At 39.2% G+C, this 12479-nt stretch overlaps 1 protein-coding gene across 1 annotated transcript in view; it reads left to right on the top strand.

Annotated features, from left to right (window-relative positions):
- The window catches only part of DCLK2 (doublecortin-like kinase 2), a gene marked incomplete at its 5' end in the record, with an annotated part of 88894 nt that extends 77269 nt beyond the window's left edge, over positions 1–11625 (top strand). Inside the window, 6 exons of the mRNA XM_010292100.1 lie at positions 134–267; positions 1572–1649; positions 2945–3041; positions 4831–4911; positions 6092–6208; positions 10978–11625. Of these exons, the coding sequence (XP_010290402.1) occupies positions 134–267; positions 1572–1649; positions 2945–3041; positions 4831–4911; positions 6092–6208; positions 10978–11172 (702 nt within the window). The remainder of the gene's footprint in view (positions 1–133; positions 268–1571; positions 1650–2944; positions 3042–4830; positions 4912–6091; positions 6209–10977) is intronic.
- Positions 11626–12479: the final 854 nt, after the last annotated feature.

Raw genomic sequence — 12479 nt, 5'->3', positions numbered from 1 at the left:
CCTACAGGCCTGTGGAAGTTACCACTTTTCCCTGTCTTCTTGGTGTGATGGTTATTATTTTCCAAACAAATTAAAAGATTTAAAAAATGCAGATGTTCTCCTCCTCATTCTGTTTTTATGTTGCTGATTCTAGGTATGTGAATATCCAGATGGAACCAAGTCTTTGAAGCTAGGAGACTTTGGACTGGCAACTGTGGTTGAAGGACCTTTATATACTGTCTGTGGTACACCCACATATGTGGCTCCAGAAATCATTGCAGAGACAGGGTGAGGATGACTAAGACGTAGGTCTTGTAACCAGTTATTTTTGGCAGATAGCTGCTAACTGTTGTAAGAACTAGATAATAGGATGGTCCTCCTTCTTTTTGTAACCAAACCACCTAGGAGAAAACAGGCATCATTCAGTTCCTCAAAGAGGCCAGTTTCCTCACTCACCCTGCTCCCAGGATTCACCTTCGCCTCCTTACCATCTCCCTGGGACCAGCGCTGATGCAGTGGAGTTTGTTAGTTTGTGTTCCCTGCCTCACCTCACCATTCAGAGCCCATTGTACCTGCTATGGCACCTGCTAGGGGAAAAACGGACAAACAAAACACTTTTCTAACATTTCATGTCAGAAATGGAGTTATTTATATTGGAAGAGACTCCAGAGGTCACCTAATCTAAACCTGTTCTCGGAGCAGGCCTAATTGCATCATGTTAATTCAAGTGACCTTGTTTGGGTGACGCATGCTACTTGATAACTGTTGCTTTAATCAAACAACCCCATTTTTCTGCGTTTAACAGGTGGTTGCATAAATATAAAATACTTTTGTGAAATGGTAGAATTTCAAAGGTCGTCTTTCCTTTTAGACTTATTAGACCTCCATTCCATGCTGACTGGTGCCACAGCTGACCATTCTGAATTTGGTCTTCCTAATGGAGGGAGGTTTGTTGTATTGTTTCAAGCATTGTTCAGTGCATTTGTCATATCGAGAAATATTTCACAGCTGCAGTGAGCTCAAAAGTCAAAGGGCAGTTCGTCTGCATGTTTTAGGTTTTGACAAACTGAATCAACTTGATAGAAAAGAATAGGGAAAAAGACCTCTTTTTGACCTCTAGTGTTTTAATTTCTGTGCTTTAAAAGAAGAGTGCAGTTCTTTTTCCCTGTGTTACTCACTCAAGAGACTGGAGAATTGGTATCTTTCTTGTCGCTTAGCAACATATGATAACCTTAGAGATAGTTACTCCAGAACGGGGACTGAGAAAGCACATCCTTGTCTTTTATCATTAGTGATTCTGGATTGGGAAACCTTGATACTGAATTGAACCTGAGTATATTCAGAAGACCCTGGAGACCCTCGAGACTTATGAAAAAAAAAAAAAATCAATGAAAAATGATGTTATCACAGTTCCTTAAAGACTGTGGAGGATGCTCAGTAAAATGATGCTTAGGTACAAAATACATTTCCATGTCATCAGCAAGTAACTTAGAACAGATCCTCAATATATAGTCATGTAAATGTAATCAATTGTTTGATTGGAGTGACTTTTTTTTAAACCCAGCACAAGTAACAGAGTCTTTTTTTCTCAGGTATGGCTTAAAGGTGGATATTTGGGCTGCAGGTGTGATCACATACATATTATTATGTGGATTTCCACCTTTTCGCAGGTGAGCGTCCCTGTATGTTGAAGGGAAAAATAGTAAAGAACCAAATCCTTTCTGAGTAGGTCTTACCTATCTCCCTGAAGGAAAGGCATCCTGGGGGAAAAAAAAAAAGATTGATTAGATCGACACTTTTAACTTTTTTGTTCTTCTTTTTAAATCGTTTTCACTTGTCTCTCTTGTCAGCTTTTGGGATCAATTTTATTTACTTATTTTTCTAAGGGAGCAAGTGGTTTACTGCTGTGTGCAGGGATATGGTGGCCTGAGGGCATAGTTTCTTTTCCTTTTGTCTGCGAGGTGTATCCCAGTTTAATGAACGTGTATACTTTGCCCTCTAGTGTTTCTGTTTGGACACAGCAGCTTACTGGTTTGTAGTGTTGAATCATAGAATAGTTTGGTTGAAGGGGCCTTTGAAGGTCATCTAGTCTAGCCTCCCTGCAATAAGCAGGGACCAACTAGACCAGGTTGCTCAGAGCCTCATCCAACCTGACCTGGAATGTCTCCAGGGATGGGGCATCTACCACCTCTCTGGGCAACCTGTTCCAGGGTTTCACCACCCTCGTTGTAAAAAATTTCTTCCGTCTATCTAGTCTAAACCTACCGTCTTTTAGTTTAAAACCGTTTTTAGGCCCTGCTAAAAACTCCGTCCCCATCTTTCTCATAAGCCCTCTTTAATTAGTGGGAGGCTGCAATAATGTCTCCCCAGAGCCTTCTCTTCTCCAGGCTGAACAACCACAACTCTCTCAGCCTGTCCTCAGAGGAGAGGGTTTGCGTCCCCCTGATCATTTTTGTGGCCCTCCTCTGGACCCGCTCCAACAGGTCCATGTCTTTCCTGTGCTGAGGGCTGCAGAGCTGGATGCAGGACTCCAGGTGGGGTCTCAGCAGAGCAGAGGGGCGGAATCCCCTCCCTTGACCTGCGGGCCATGCTGCTTCTGATGCAGCCCAGGATGTGGTTCGCCTTCTGGGCTGCCAGCGCACAGTTGAGGGTGAAGGTTGATGGTAAACTGCATTTTTAACCTTGTTAATCTTTTTGATAAGTGCCATATGGCTGTGCAGTTTCTATTCCAGTGGAAGTCCTTTCACCCCTCTATATATTTTTCACCTCAAATATATATAGTGTTTTCTGTTCTCACGCCTGACTGTAACTGTGGCAAACACCTCAGAAGTGCTACCACTTGCAAATTAGGCATTTATAGTAGTTGATGTAACATCATTTCTGTTCCATCTGCAAATCAAGTTAAAAATTCACATGACAAATTCACTTCTTTCTCATGATCTTTTTCATTACTGCTGTTCTACAGTGAAAACAACCTTCAGGAAGACCTCTTTGATCAGATACTTGTTGGGAAGCTGGAATTTCCTTCTCCCTACTGGGATAACATCACTGATTCAGCCAAGGTACTGATATGTTTTCCAACCTGAAATAGTGCTTCTGACAAGCCACTGAAAAGACTGTGCTCTGTTGTAAAGGCAGAAGATTCAGAACAGACTCTTACCCAGTCTTCCAGATGCTGTGCCTGTTTAGTTAGCTTAACAGGGACTGATGAAAGATGAGGTTTTTCAAGCCATCTACTGCCTGAGTAAGTAAGTGGAGCAGAATGCCAGTTGCATACTATTCAGTTTACTTAATGACAGCCTATTAGAGCAGGTTCAGTGCTTCAGCTGTAAAATAAGTGCTCTCTGAATTTTTCCCTCTTATCACTCTTCTAAAAAGAAAAATTATGGCTATGAGGACTGATGCAATTGACATCATTTGTTCCTATTTTATCTGAGCCAGTTATAGGAACTTTTCAAGAGGTGCAGCCAGCTTGATTTGCCATTGCTAATAGTTATTGTGTTATCATTGCCACTTGTGTTTAAAATGATTGTGCCTGTAGGGCAAAGGTTCCAGCTTTTAAGCCCCACTTTGCAAGCTAATTCAGTAACATGCTCTGAATGATATCTGAGGACTTTAATTAGCACCCAGAAGTTGCATTTTTTCTGCATTTCCCAATGGCTGTTTATCCATTTGCCAACATTTCCAAAGCTCCAGTCATCTCACACTGTTCCAGACATGCATTCTGAACAAGCAAGGCCTTCACTCTTGGTACTGAAGGTGACCTTTCACTTCAGACTTACACAGACTAAGTAACTTGGCTGGTTGGGAAACCTCTCAGGTGTATTATTATCATCTCCTTGAATGTCATTTCCCAAAACTGAAGTGATGAACAATCTCTTTGAAATATGCTTGATAAGATTATGAAGACTGACAATTTGGAGGCTATAAAAGTTTTTTGAGGGGACATCTCGCTCAAAGTTCATGAAGTCGTTCATTTGGGAGGGGGACATATTTATCTTAATAGGCTTGTAGAACTAGGAATTATACCAGTAAACTAGTTTTTAGTTGCCTAAAAAGAAACCAGAATGAATAAACAACTGAAAAAAGGTGATTTGGGTTTTTTTAAATTTTATTTTATTTTACTGACTCAAACTTTATCATATCTGTAGGCACTGTTAACAGAAGGCCCATGGAAGTACTTGATAAAGCTAAAGGCACCTGCTCTAGTGCCTCTAAAATATGATGAAAGCCACAATTCTCCTGATTGTATGGTTAATCCCAAAAGACTGGTATTAAGAATTTTTCTATCTATCTGTTTTTTCTTATACCAGATGATCCTTAGCTGATGAAGTAAGTTGTTTATTCTTCTGGAGCAACACAGAGGAGAACATAGTTTTCAAATAATTTCGGCAGTTTCTTGAATATCAGACGCAGTTTCTTGCCTCTGACTTGTGCTCATGTGCATGTACACTGCCCATAGAGGATCTCATCTGTCCTAGGTTTGTTTTCGTTCTGGGGGGTCACCTGCATAAAAATATATATAGAACAAACTGGAACATTATAGCTGATTTTTTTTTTTAACATGTGCTTTTCATCTGGTTTCAAAAGACGGTGAACATGAATACAATAAGGAAGTTGATATGAAATATGTTGCCCAGCATACTCTTAAACCCAAAGGACAAATATTTTGTTCCACTAAACCCAAATTTTTTTTGTTCACATTGGTATCAGTGTAAGCTGGTTTGTTCCATTCACCCAGGTAGCAAGAAAATTGCACTGAGAAGAACTTGGTACAACAATATTTTCCATCATAATATCCTTCTCCCCACCTTCCTCACTCTTTTTTCTTTGTCTTTTTTTTTAATAAAGGAGTTAATTAGCCTGATGTTACATGTGAATGCTGAAGCCCGATACACAGCAGCACAGATCCTAAGCCATCCCTGGGTGTCAGTGAGTAAATTACATTTTACTTGTCTCTAATTTGATATTAAATCTGTAAATGTGACCATTAAGGTGTAGTTTTCAGAAGCTTTCAGAAGCAGCAATACACTTCTATGCCCGTTTCTGTTTGTTGAACCACTAGTCCCATTTCCCCATAGAAGAGAACAGTGAGAGTCTGAAATTAGCTTCAGCTCTGACAGTACTGTTTCCTTTCAGAGCACAGAACCTTAGAGTGAGGGTATCACTTGCTGACTGCAAGACTAGAGGGTGCTGGAGGTTTCTATAACCCTGCTTAAACATAATATAACAGGCAGCTGTGTGACTTGAGCATCTTTTTTGTTATTTTACATTCAACCTAGAAAACTGTCATCTCAAAAATGTATATGTGGAAGCACTGTTGTGCATGTTGGCATCTTACTTGCTGCAATGCTACTTAAAGTATGAGCTCCAGTTTTTTGAAGCACTTCAAGCTTCATAAGAGAAATAAAATTAACAAATATAAAGTACCTAATTTAACACAGGCACTAAGCTGATGGCTGCTGGGTCCTTCATCTTTTTGGGCAGCAGCAATGGGGAACACTAAAGTATATTGCTTGTTGATTTAAAACCAGTTCAATTATTAATAAATACTAGGTGTGCATGTACATAACCAATGTTTACTTCCACCCACATTTTAAGAGGAACTGAATATGATCTGTGGAGTTCCCTCAAACAAGAGAAGACAACTATAATAATTGTGTCTATGCATAACAGCTCCTCTGAAACACATTTATGGTACTGTATAATGTTTCCACACTTAGCACATGATGGACCATGTAAAATGCTGATTTAAAAGAAAGTCAAATGACAAATATGCTTGTTATTTTTAACATGCTTGAATCAAACTTTTGCAGCTTATAATTGCAGGACAAATCAATGGACTGAAAGTATACAGCGTCACACAGCATTTTAAGAAGTAGAATTTCATACATAAATAGTGGTTGCTATGTTCCTTTCCTCTGTAATTTGTCTTAACCCTGTATCTCATGTCAGAGAGTGCATTCACTTTTGGGCTGCCTGTCTAAATGCTTACTTCACATTAAAAAGCAGCAAGTACCTGAGGATAACAGAAAACTTCTCTTTTACTCAGTTACATTCAAATATCCTTTTGGTTTTTCCGAATTTGAATAGTATGTTTATTCTTATACAGGATGATGCTTCCCAGGAGAATAATATGCAAGCTGAAGTAACAGGTAAACTGAAGCAGCACTTTAATAACAGCCTACCCAAGCAAAATAACACATCTGCTGGGGTTTCTGTCATCATGGTAAGAGAAACGAACATGTGTACATTGATATTACACTTTGCATATTTTCTTAACAGTGCTCTATGAGCATGTGTGGTGCAAGAATAGCAAAAGCAAAGCTAGAATAGTCTCTAATTCCAGTCTTTATTTATGTATAGTGTTGATTGTCCCATCGCTTGAGAGCAACTGAGTCTATCACAGTGTTCTAGCTAAGCTATAAAAACAAGCTTTCAAACAGAAACACGTAAATACTAAGTAGTTGTTTGTTGAAATGAAGCTTATTAATGATTTGAAATCCTTCATTATAAAAATTGTAATTTGTTTATCATGCTGACCACCTGGTTAGTTAAATAGGCTCTTCCCCTCTGCCCAACCAAGTATTGCTTGATCTTGAGCATACTGTTGTTCAACACTACACTTGCCAGGAAACCAGACTCCTTTTCAGAAGTGTTCTTCGTAGTATTGAATGTTTACCACATTAATTTTGTCCCAGTCCAACCCCTGCAATGTTTTTTGTTCCCTAAGGGGGAACTTTCTTCAAAGCATACAAAGGAACCCTGATGACCTATATAGCTGAGCTTGCATAAACAGTAATTCCAGAAGGCAGATGTGTGAATCATGGTAGAAGAAAAGGAGTTTACTCTTAACAGTACTCAGAACTGCACCTGGAACTGACCAGTCACTTCTGCAGAGAATGTGCAGATTATCAATCTCTGTAGAGATTGAACTGCCATGCTGTACTTATTGTGGTCCATTCTTGTCTAATGCAAGGATGGACACTGTGCACAGAGAGTAGCTTCAGTTACTAAAAGAAAAATAAAGCCATCGATAGTAGTAACATAACAGTGATTTCCACCTCCACGCCGTTGGTATTAATTACTCTCCAAGGCCAGCCCACTTACATTAACAAAGAATTTGTTTTAATCTGAAAGTAGGTAAATTTAAATAATGTTTCTGCATACATATATGCTTTTGCAAATACATTTATGTGAATTAAATAGGCCAAAGATTTAAATGTAGGAAAAGTGGTAAAATAAAAATGAGAGAAGTCAGAAAATGGATTTCAGGTTCATGCTGTTGTCTGCATTTCATTTGACAGTTTGACTTGACAGTTTGAGAGGGACTTCAGAGCTTCATTCTTTATACTGTTGAGACTATGGATAAGCCTGAAGCTGAAAACTGGTATAAAATGCACTATATGTAATAATAAATAATTTTAATTCTAACTCTCAGCCCCTCTCCAACTTGCATGCCACTTAAGCCTGTCTCAGATCTCTGACACAGCGTAGCTTCTGGCTTCTTATCGGTGTGGGTTTTTCCTGATTCTGTTAGCTACTGACATTCCTTCAGCCAGGGAAGTACAGCTCGTTAAAACTTTCCATTTTCCCTTTTCCTGCCTTATTTCCTTCTAACAGGTATGGAAAGATGTAAATGCATAAAATTACAGATTTCTGAAGGCAGCTCCCCATTATTCCTGAAGGGAAAAGTAACTCCTTATTCAAAACACTGTAATCTAATGAGGGTTAAGTCCCCAATTTGTTATTCTTGCCCTGGTTTATCTAGAGCATTAAAATTTAGTTATCTTCATGTTAAAAAGTTCTTTACCTGTACCAGCACACATTGCTTAAAAACATTCAGATTCAGACAAGCACCATATGGTAATTCTCATGCATTGCTCTATCAGGCCACCTGCATATTTAATGGAATCCCTTTTAGCATCACTTCATTAAAATATTGTCATCTGGCCAATGCTGATAATACCATCATGTGGCAGATAAGTAAAACTGCACATACCTACTTCAGTGTTCTTGCACAGGAGACTCTTTCTGTCCCTAAAAGCATGTTGCTGTTAATTCGTTACTGATTTTCTTGGTCAATTTCAAAATGTTCTGTACATCTAAATTTGTTGCAATTGTGTTAGTTCTGCTTAAAGTAAGTCTAGTTTCTGTCCCTTGTTCCTCCTTTCCCAATGCCTGCATTGCTTTCCTCTGAGTAGGTCCAAGGCAATGGTACGTACTAACTGCGATGCTTTGTTCTGCGGCACAAAAAAAAAATACGTCCTCCATTTTTAACAAGAAAAAAGGAGAAATAACTCAGCCAGTCTGAAGTGGAAAGAGCTTTACAGCCACACAAAAACAGTAACGGAAAATCTTTTAAACACTTACAAAAAAGTTTTCCATGCTAAGTGATGCATATTTGAAATATTCTGAGCAAACAGTGATACAACTAGCTATTTTTTACTTCCTCAGACATATCTTGGTCTATTCCCCTGGAAGTACTTTTGTGGATGTGTGTATCTTACAATACCCAGAAGCAATCTCATAGCTTAGAAAAAGTGGGACTCCTATGAAGAGAGAACAAAAAAACCCCCAAAACTACTGAAATAAGCATTGTTTCCATTTAAAATAAAAATTTCACTTCAGCCTTTATGGTATCACAGAGCTAGTCAGAAGGTAATCAATCCTAAATTAATAAAAAACATTCTTACTTATCAACAGTAAAATTAAGTAAGTCTCCTCTTCGATCTCTAAAAAACAAAAAATCCCAAATAGCATTATTGCTATGTGCAACTATCAGAGGCTGCTGAGAGGGCAGCACAGGAAAAAATCACCGTCAGCATGAACTGAAAACATTTCCTTTCCCTTTTAAATAACTTATCCTGCCACTGAAAGAGCAGAAACCTGTTTATTCACAACTCTCTTTTCCAGCAAGCAAAAGAGGAAATGCAATCCTGCCAGCATAGCAGCTGCTTTGATAATGATAAAACTACTGCACATCAGAGCTAATCTCAAAGCCTAGATACAGTTCAGCAAGTCATTTCCTTGCATGCTCCATTTTGCAAAGTCGATTGTTAGTAGCAGAGAATTCAACTGTGTACTATTGAATTTTCTCTTCGTAACCTGTATGCATGTAGACTAATGTCGTAACTCGATTAAAAACGAAAACACTCTAAATTCAAAATACTTAACCTTTTCTTTTGGGAACTTTTATATTCAGCACCTTGGACTGAAAAAGCTTGGCAGGAAGGCCTTACGGGGAGGAGGGGTATCATGAGGCTGCTTGCTAACCTCCCCTGCCCCAGCACGCGACCACATCATACAAAATGGAATAGTTTCCGCAGGAGAGTCTGAGTGAAACTGATCCCAGAACAACCCACTGTCCATATACCTGCAAATTATAAAAGTCTTCCATTTGAGAAATCAGAGATACTAGTCCAGCTCTCTTTGACAAGTCAGGTAAAAGAGAAATTTGAATTCAGGTACTCCGTAATGAAATAAGGAAGTTTTCAATACCAAGCTATTTGGAAAAAGGAGGGTAAGTACGTACCTTATTTCTGCTGTCCTTGATGACTTTGATGCAATAAACCACATCTGAAAAAAAAAGAAAAACCAAAACCCAAGCTAAATTTAACTTGTATCCAAAAATTATTTTTGTATCTATAACTACATCTTTTAGTGAATAGTGTATTAGACAAACTCCACTAAGAATACATAGAAACTTTCACATAAGTAAAGCAAGTCCTCCCAAGCAATCAATCAAAAAAATAAATTGTTAAAGAAAAGGTAGAGCGCCTGACCTGACTTTACAGTTAGCACATGCCAGCTCAGAATATGAAGTGCCGCGTAACAGTGTCGCATAATGCTTACACATACATATGCAGGAGGTGCCACAAAGGTGAAACATGTATTTGTGCTCTGCTTCTCAGTTCGTGTCACACATTTGTGGATTACTGTAGAAAGCCCAAGCTGTACGTGACCAGAGTAAGTGTACCTTGCACCATTGTACATAACTGAATAAACTACAAAGAACTAACTTACGTACTCTGTATTAACTTAAATCTGCATTACCACTGGTACTTGAAGGTCTTCCACAAAGTAGGTAGTTAAGCCAAGAAGTATATGGGATTTATAATGATCAGTATCAGCCTTCATACTGGCAAACAAGACCAATTACGCTGTCCCTCCAAGTCTTAGAAAGCGATTTGGATGTATATTTTTGACACGGAAACTACCAGATTTCCCTCTAGGTCACTTTAGACATTCCGGTAGCAATTGAACATCGCACTGTGGTTTAATACAGCTTTGCAGTATCCTTCAGAGGGTATGAAAGCTGTCGGCTTCAGCAGACGCACCACATACATACATACGCCAGATAACCCACCTACTGCACTCTGGACTTCTCAGTTTTCATTCTGCTACTCTCTTCTCCAGTAAACTGATTATTAAGTATAGTATTCAGAAATTACGCATTTTTGCCACCATGTCAGCTTCATGAGAGGTCATTTGCGTACTCTCAACAATGAGCAGAAAAGTAGACCCTTTTCTTTAAGATATAAAAAAGGGTTAGGATTTCACCTGTCACCTTCACAGGTGCACTTCTGTACGATGTGGTTTGTTACAGAAAATGTATTAAGTTCTTACTAAGCATCTTTGATTCCTTGTGTCTGCAAAAACACAGGTACATACATTTTGCTAATAACTAGTATGAAGAGTTCCTGCCGTGTCATGTCCCCTCATGTCATTTTTTTTTTCCACATCAGACTTGCAAGACAAAATTTTAAACTTGCACCATCATGGCAAACATGTCTGGAGGATAAATTTTTCTGATGTTTTCAAAGTCAGCACCACAAAACAGTACATTATCTATAAGATTTCTAATGTTATTTCTCCTTTTTTTCTGGCTCTAATGCATGCACTTAACGTCTTGTAAATTGTTCTAACCCTTAAGACAGGGCTTTGATTTAACTGCTCTTTTCATATTTTGCCTTGGTTTTTTTGTTTTGTTTTTAGAACACAGCTCTAGATAAAGAGAGTCAGATTTTCTGCAGCAAGCGCTGTCAGGACTCTGGTAGAGCTGGAATGGAGCAAATTTCTGCAATTACTGCTGCAGCTGATGATCCTCGTGTGGCTGGGTCCAAGACCCTCTTCCCTGCTGCTTCTGAGCCGCTCGGATGCCCCACGCTCCCTGCCTCAGTGTCTCCCTGAGGCTGGGGATCAGCCTGGTGCGTAGGACTGATGAAACCAAATCTAACTGAAGCTCCCTGCACTCCCGCCACCATTTCTCTTCATTTCACGCGACGGTTTGTTTTCAGTTTGCGTGCACCCTCTCGTGGCGAGCCCAAGGCAGGCTCTGTCACGGGAGACTGATCTTCTAATCGTGGGTGAGTGAACGTGCATTTTGAGTGCTCTTTGCCCTTGTCCCGAGAGCAGCAGTAAGGGAAGGATTCTGGCAACATTAGATGATTTTTAAGTTATCTGTGTTAGTTTCATTAACTGCATTTCACACAGTCTTGGGCTCTAAATAGACTAACTTATTGTGTAGCTAACCATATTTTTGTAAGAGCAGTGAGATGATGGACAGTTATCTGGCCTCACCTCTACAAGCCGGCCCTATTCTGTTTGTCTGATGAGGATTCTCAAAAAAGTAGGAGAGAAAGACAAGGGAAGCAACCTTATATTCACCTTCTATTCCGATGCCTCCCATTTTTAGCCAAGTTTAGTAGAAACTTGAAGAGGCAAATTTTCACAAGATTTTTTTTTAGTGGACTAACTGTAAAATATCATGAGACAAACACTGGAGATAGAGGGAAGGATGGTCATTTTTGCATCAAGTTTGTTATCGGACTTGCAGACTGCAGGCTAGTGTTTAGAAAATACGAATTTAAATAAAGTGACTTGGGATGTAAACATGAGCACTGGACATTTTTTTTGTAACGAAGACCAGAGTCAAGGAAGCCTTTTTGTTCTAGCCATTTTCTGTCCTAACCACAAGTGTCCCATCCACACCTTTCCCCACGGTCAGACTACCTATTAAGACAAAATATGACGCCTTTGGACCTGCGAACAGAAAGCCTGCTGCATGTTATCTAAGCTAGGATGAATGGAGCAGTTACTAGTTCTAGGGTGAGCTGACAGAGGAGCTACTACAAGTAGGTGCCATCAATAGCTGTCAGAGATTTGTCAGTGCTGTCCCCCTCTTCACCTGGTGCAGGCACTGGAAACAAGGATTGGGGAGCAGCTATCCTTAATCTGCAGCCAGATAGATGAGGTTCTATCTTTACCATAATGCTTAGTTTAATATAGTATGTATTCAGCTTATTCTTTTCCTTTGCTCGTTCTTACGAATTGGTCATAGTTCATTTTCTTTCTTAGCTATACTTTTTACTAGAATTGTAAAAGACAGACCTGCAATAAACTTCCTTCATTAAAAAAAAAAAAGTCTTCATTTCTTTGAGAACTCAGTTATTTTGTCAGTGAAAATGCCATCTTACTCTCTCTGGAGAGATTGAACA

Source organism: Phaethon lepturus, unplaced genomic scaffold (genome assembly GCF_000687285.1).
Source record: "Phaethon lepturus isolate BGI_N335 unplaced genomic scaffold, ASM68728v1 scaffold1898, whole genome shotgun sequence".
Classification (NCBI taxonomy): Eukaryota; Metazoa; Chordata; class Aves; order Phaethontiformes; family Phaethontidae; genus Phaethon; species Phaethon lepturus.
The sequence above is the reverse complement of the archived record's forward strand: the minus strand, read 5'-3'. Positions and strand labels throughout refer to the sequence as shown.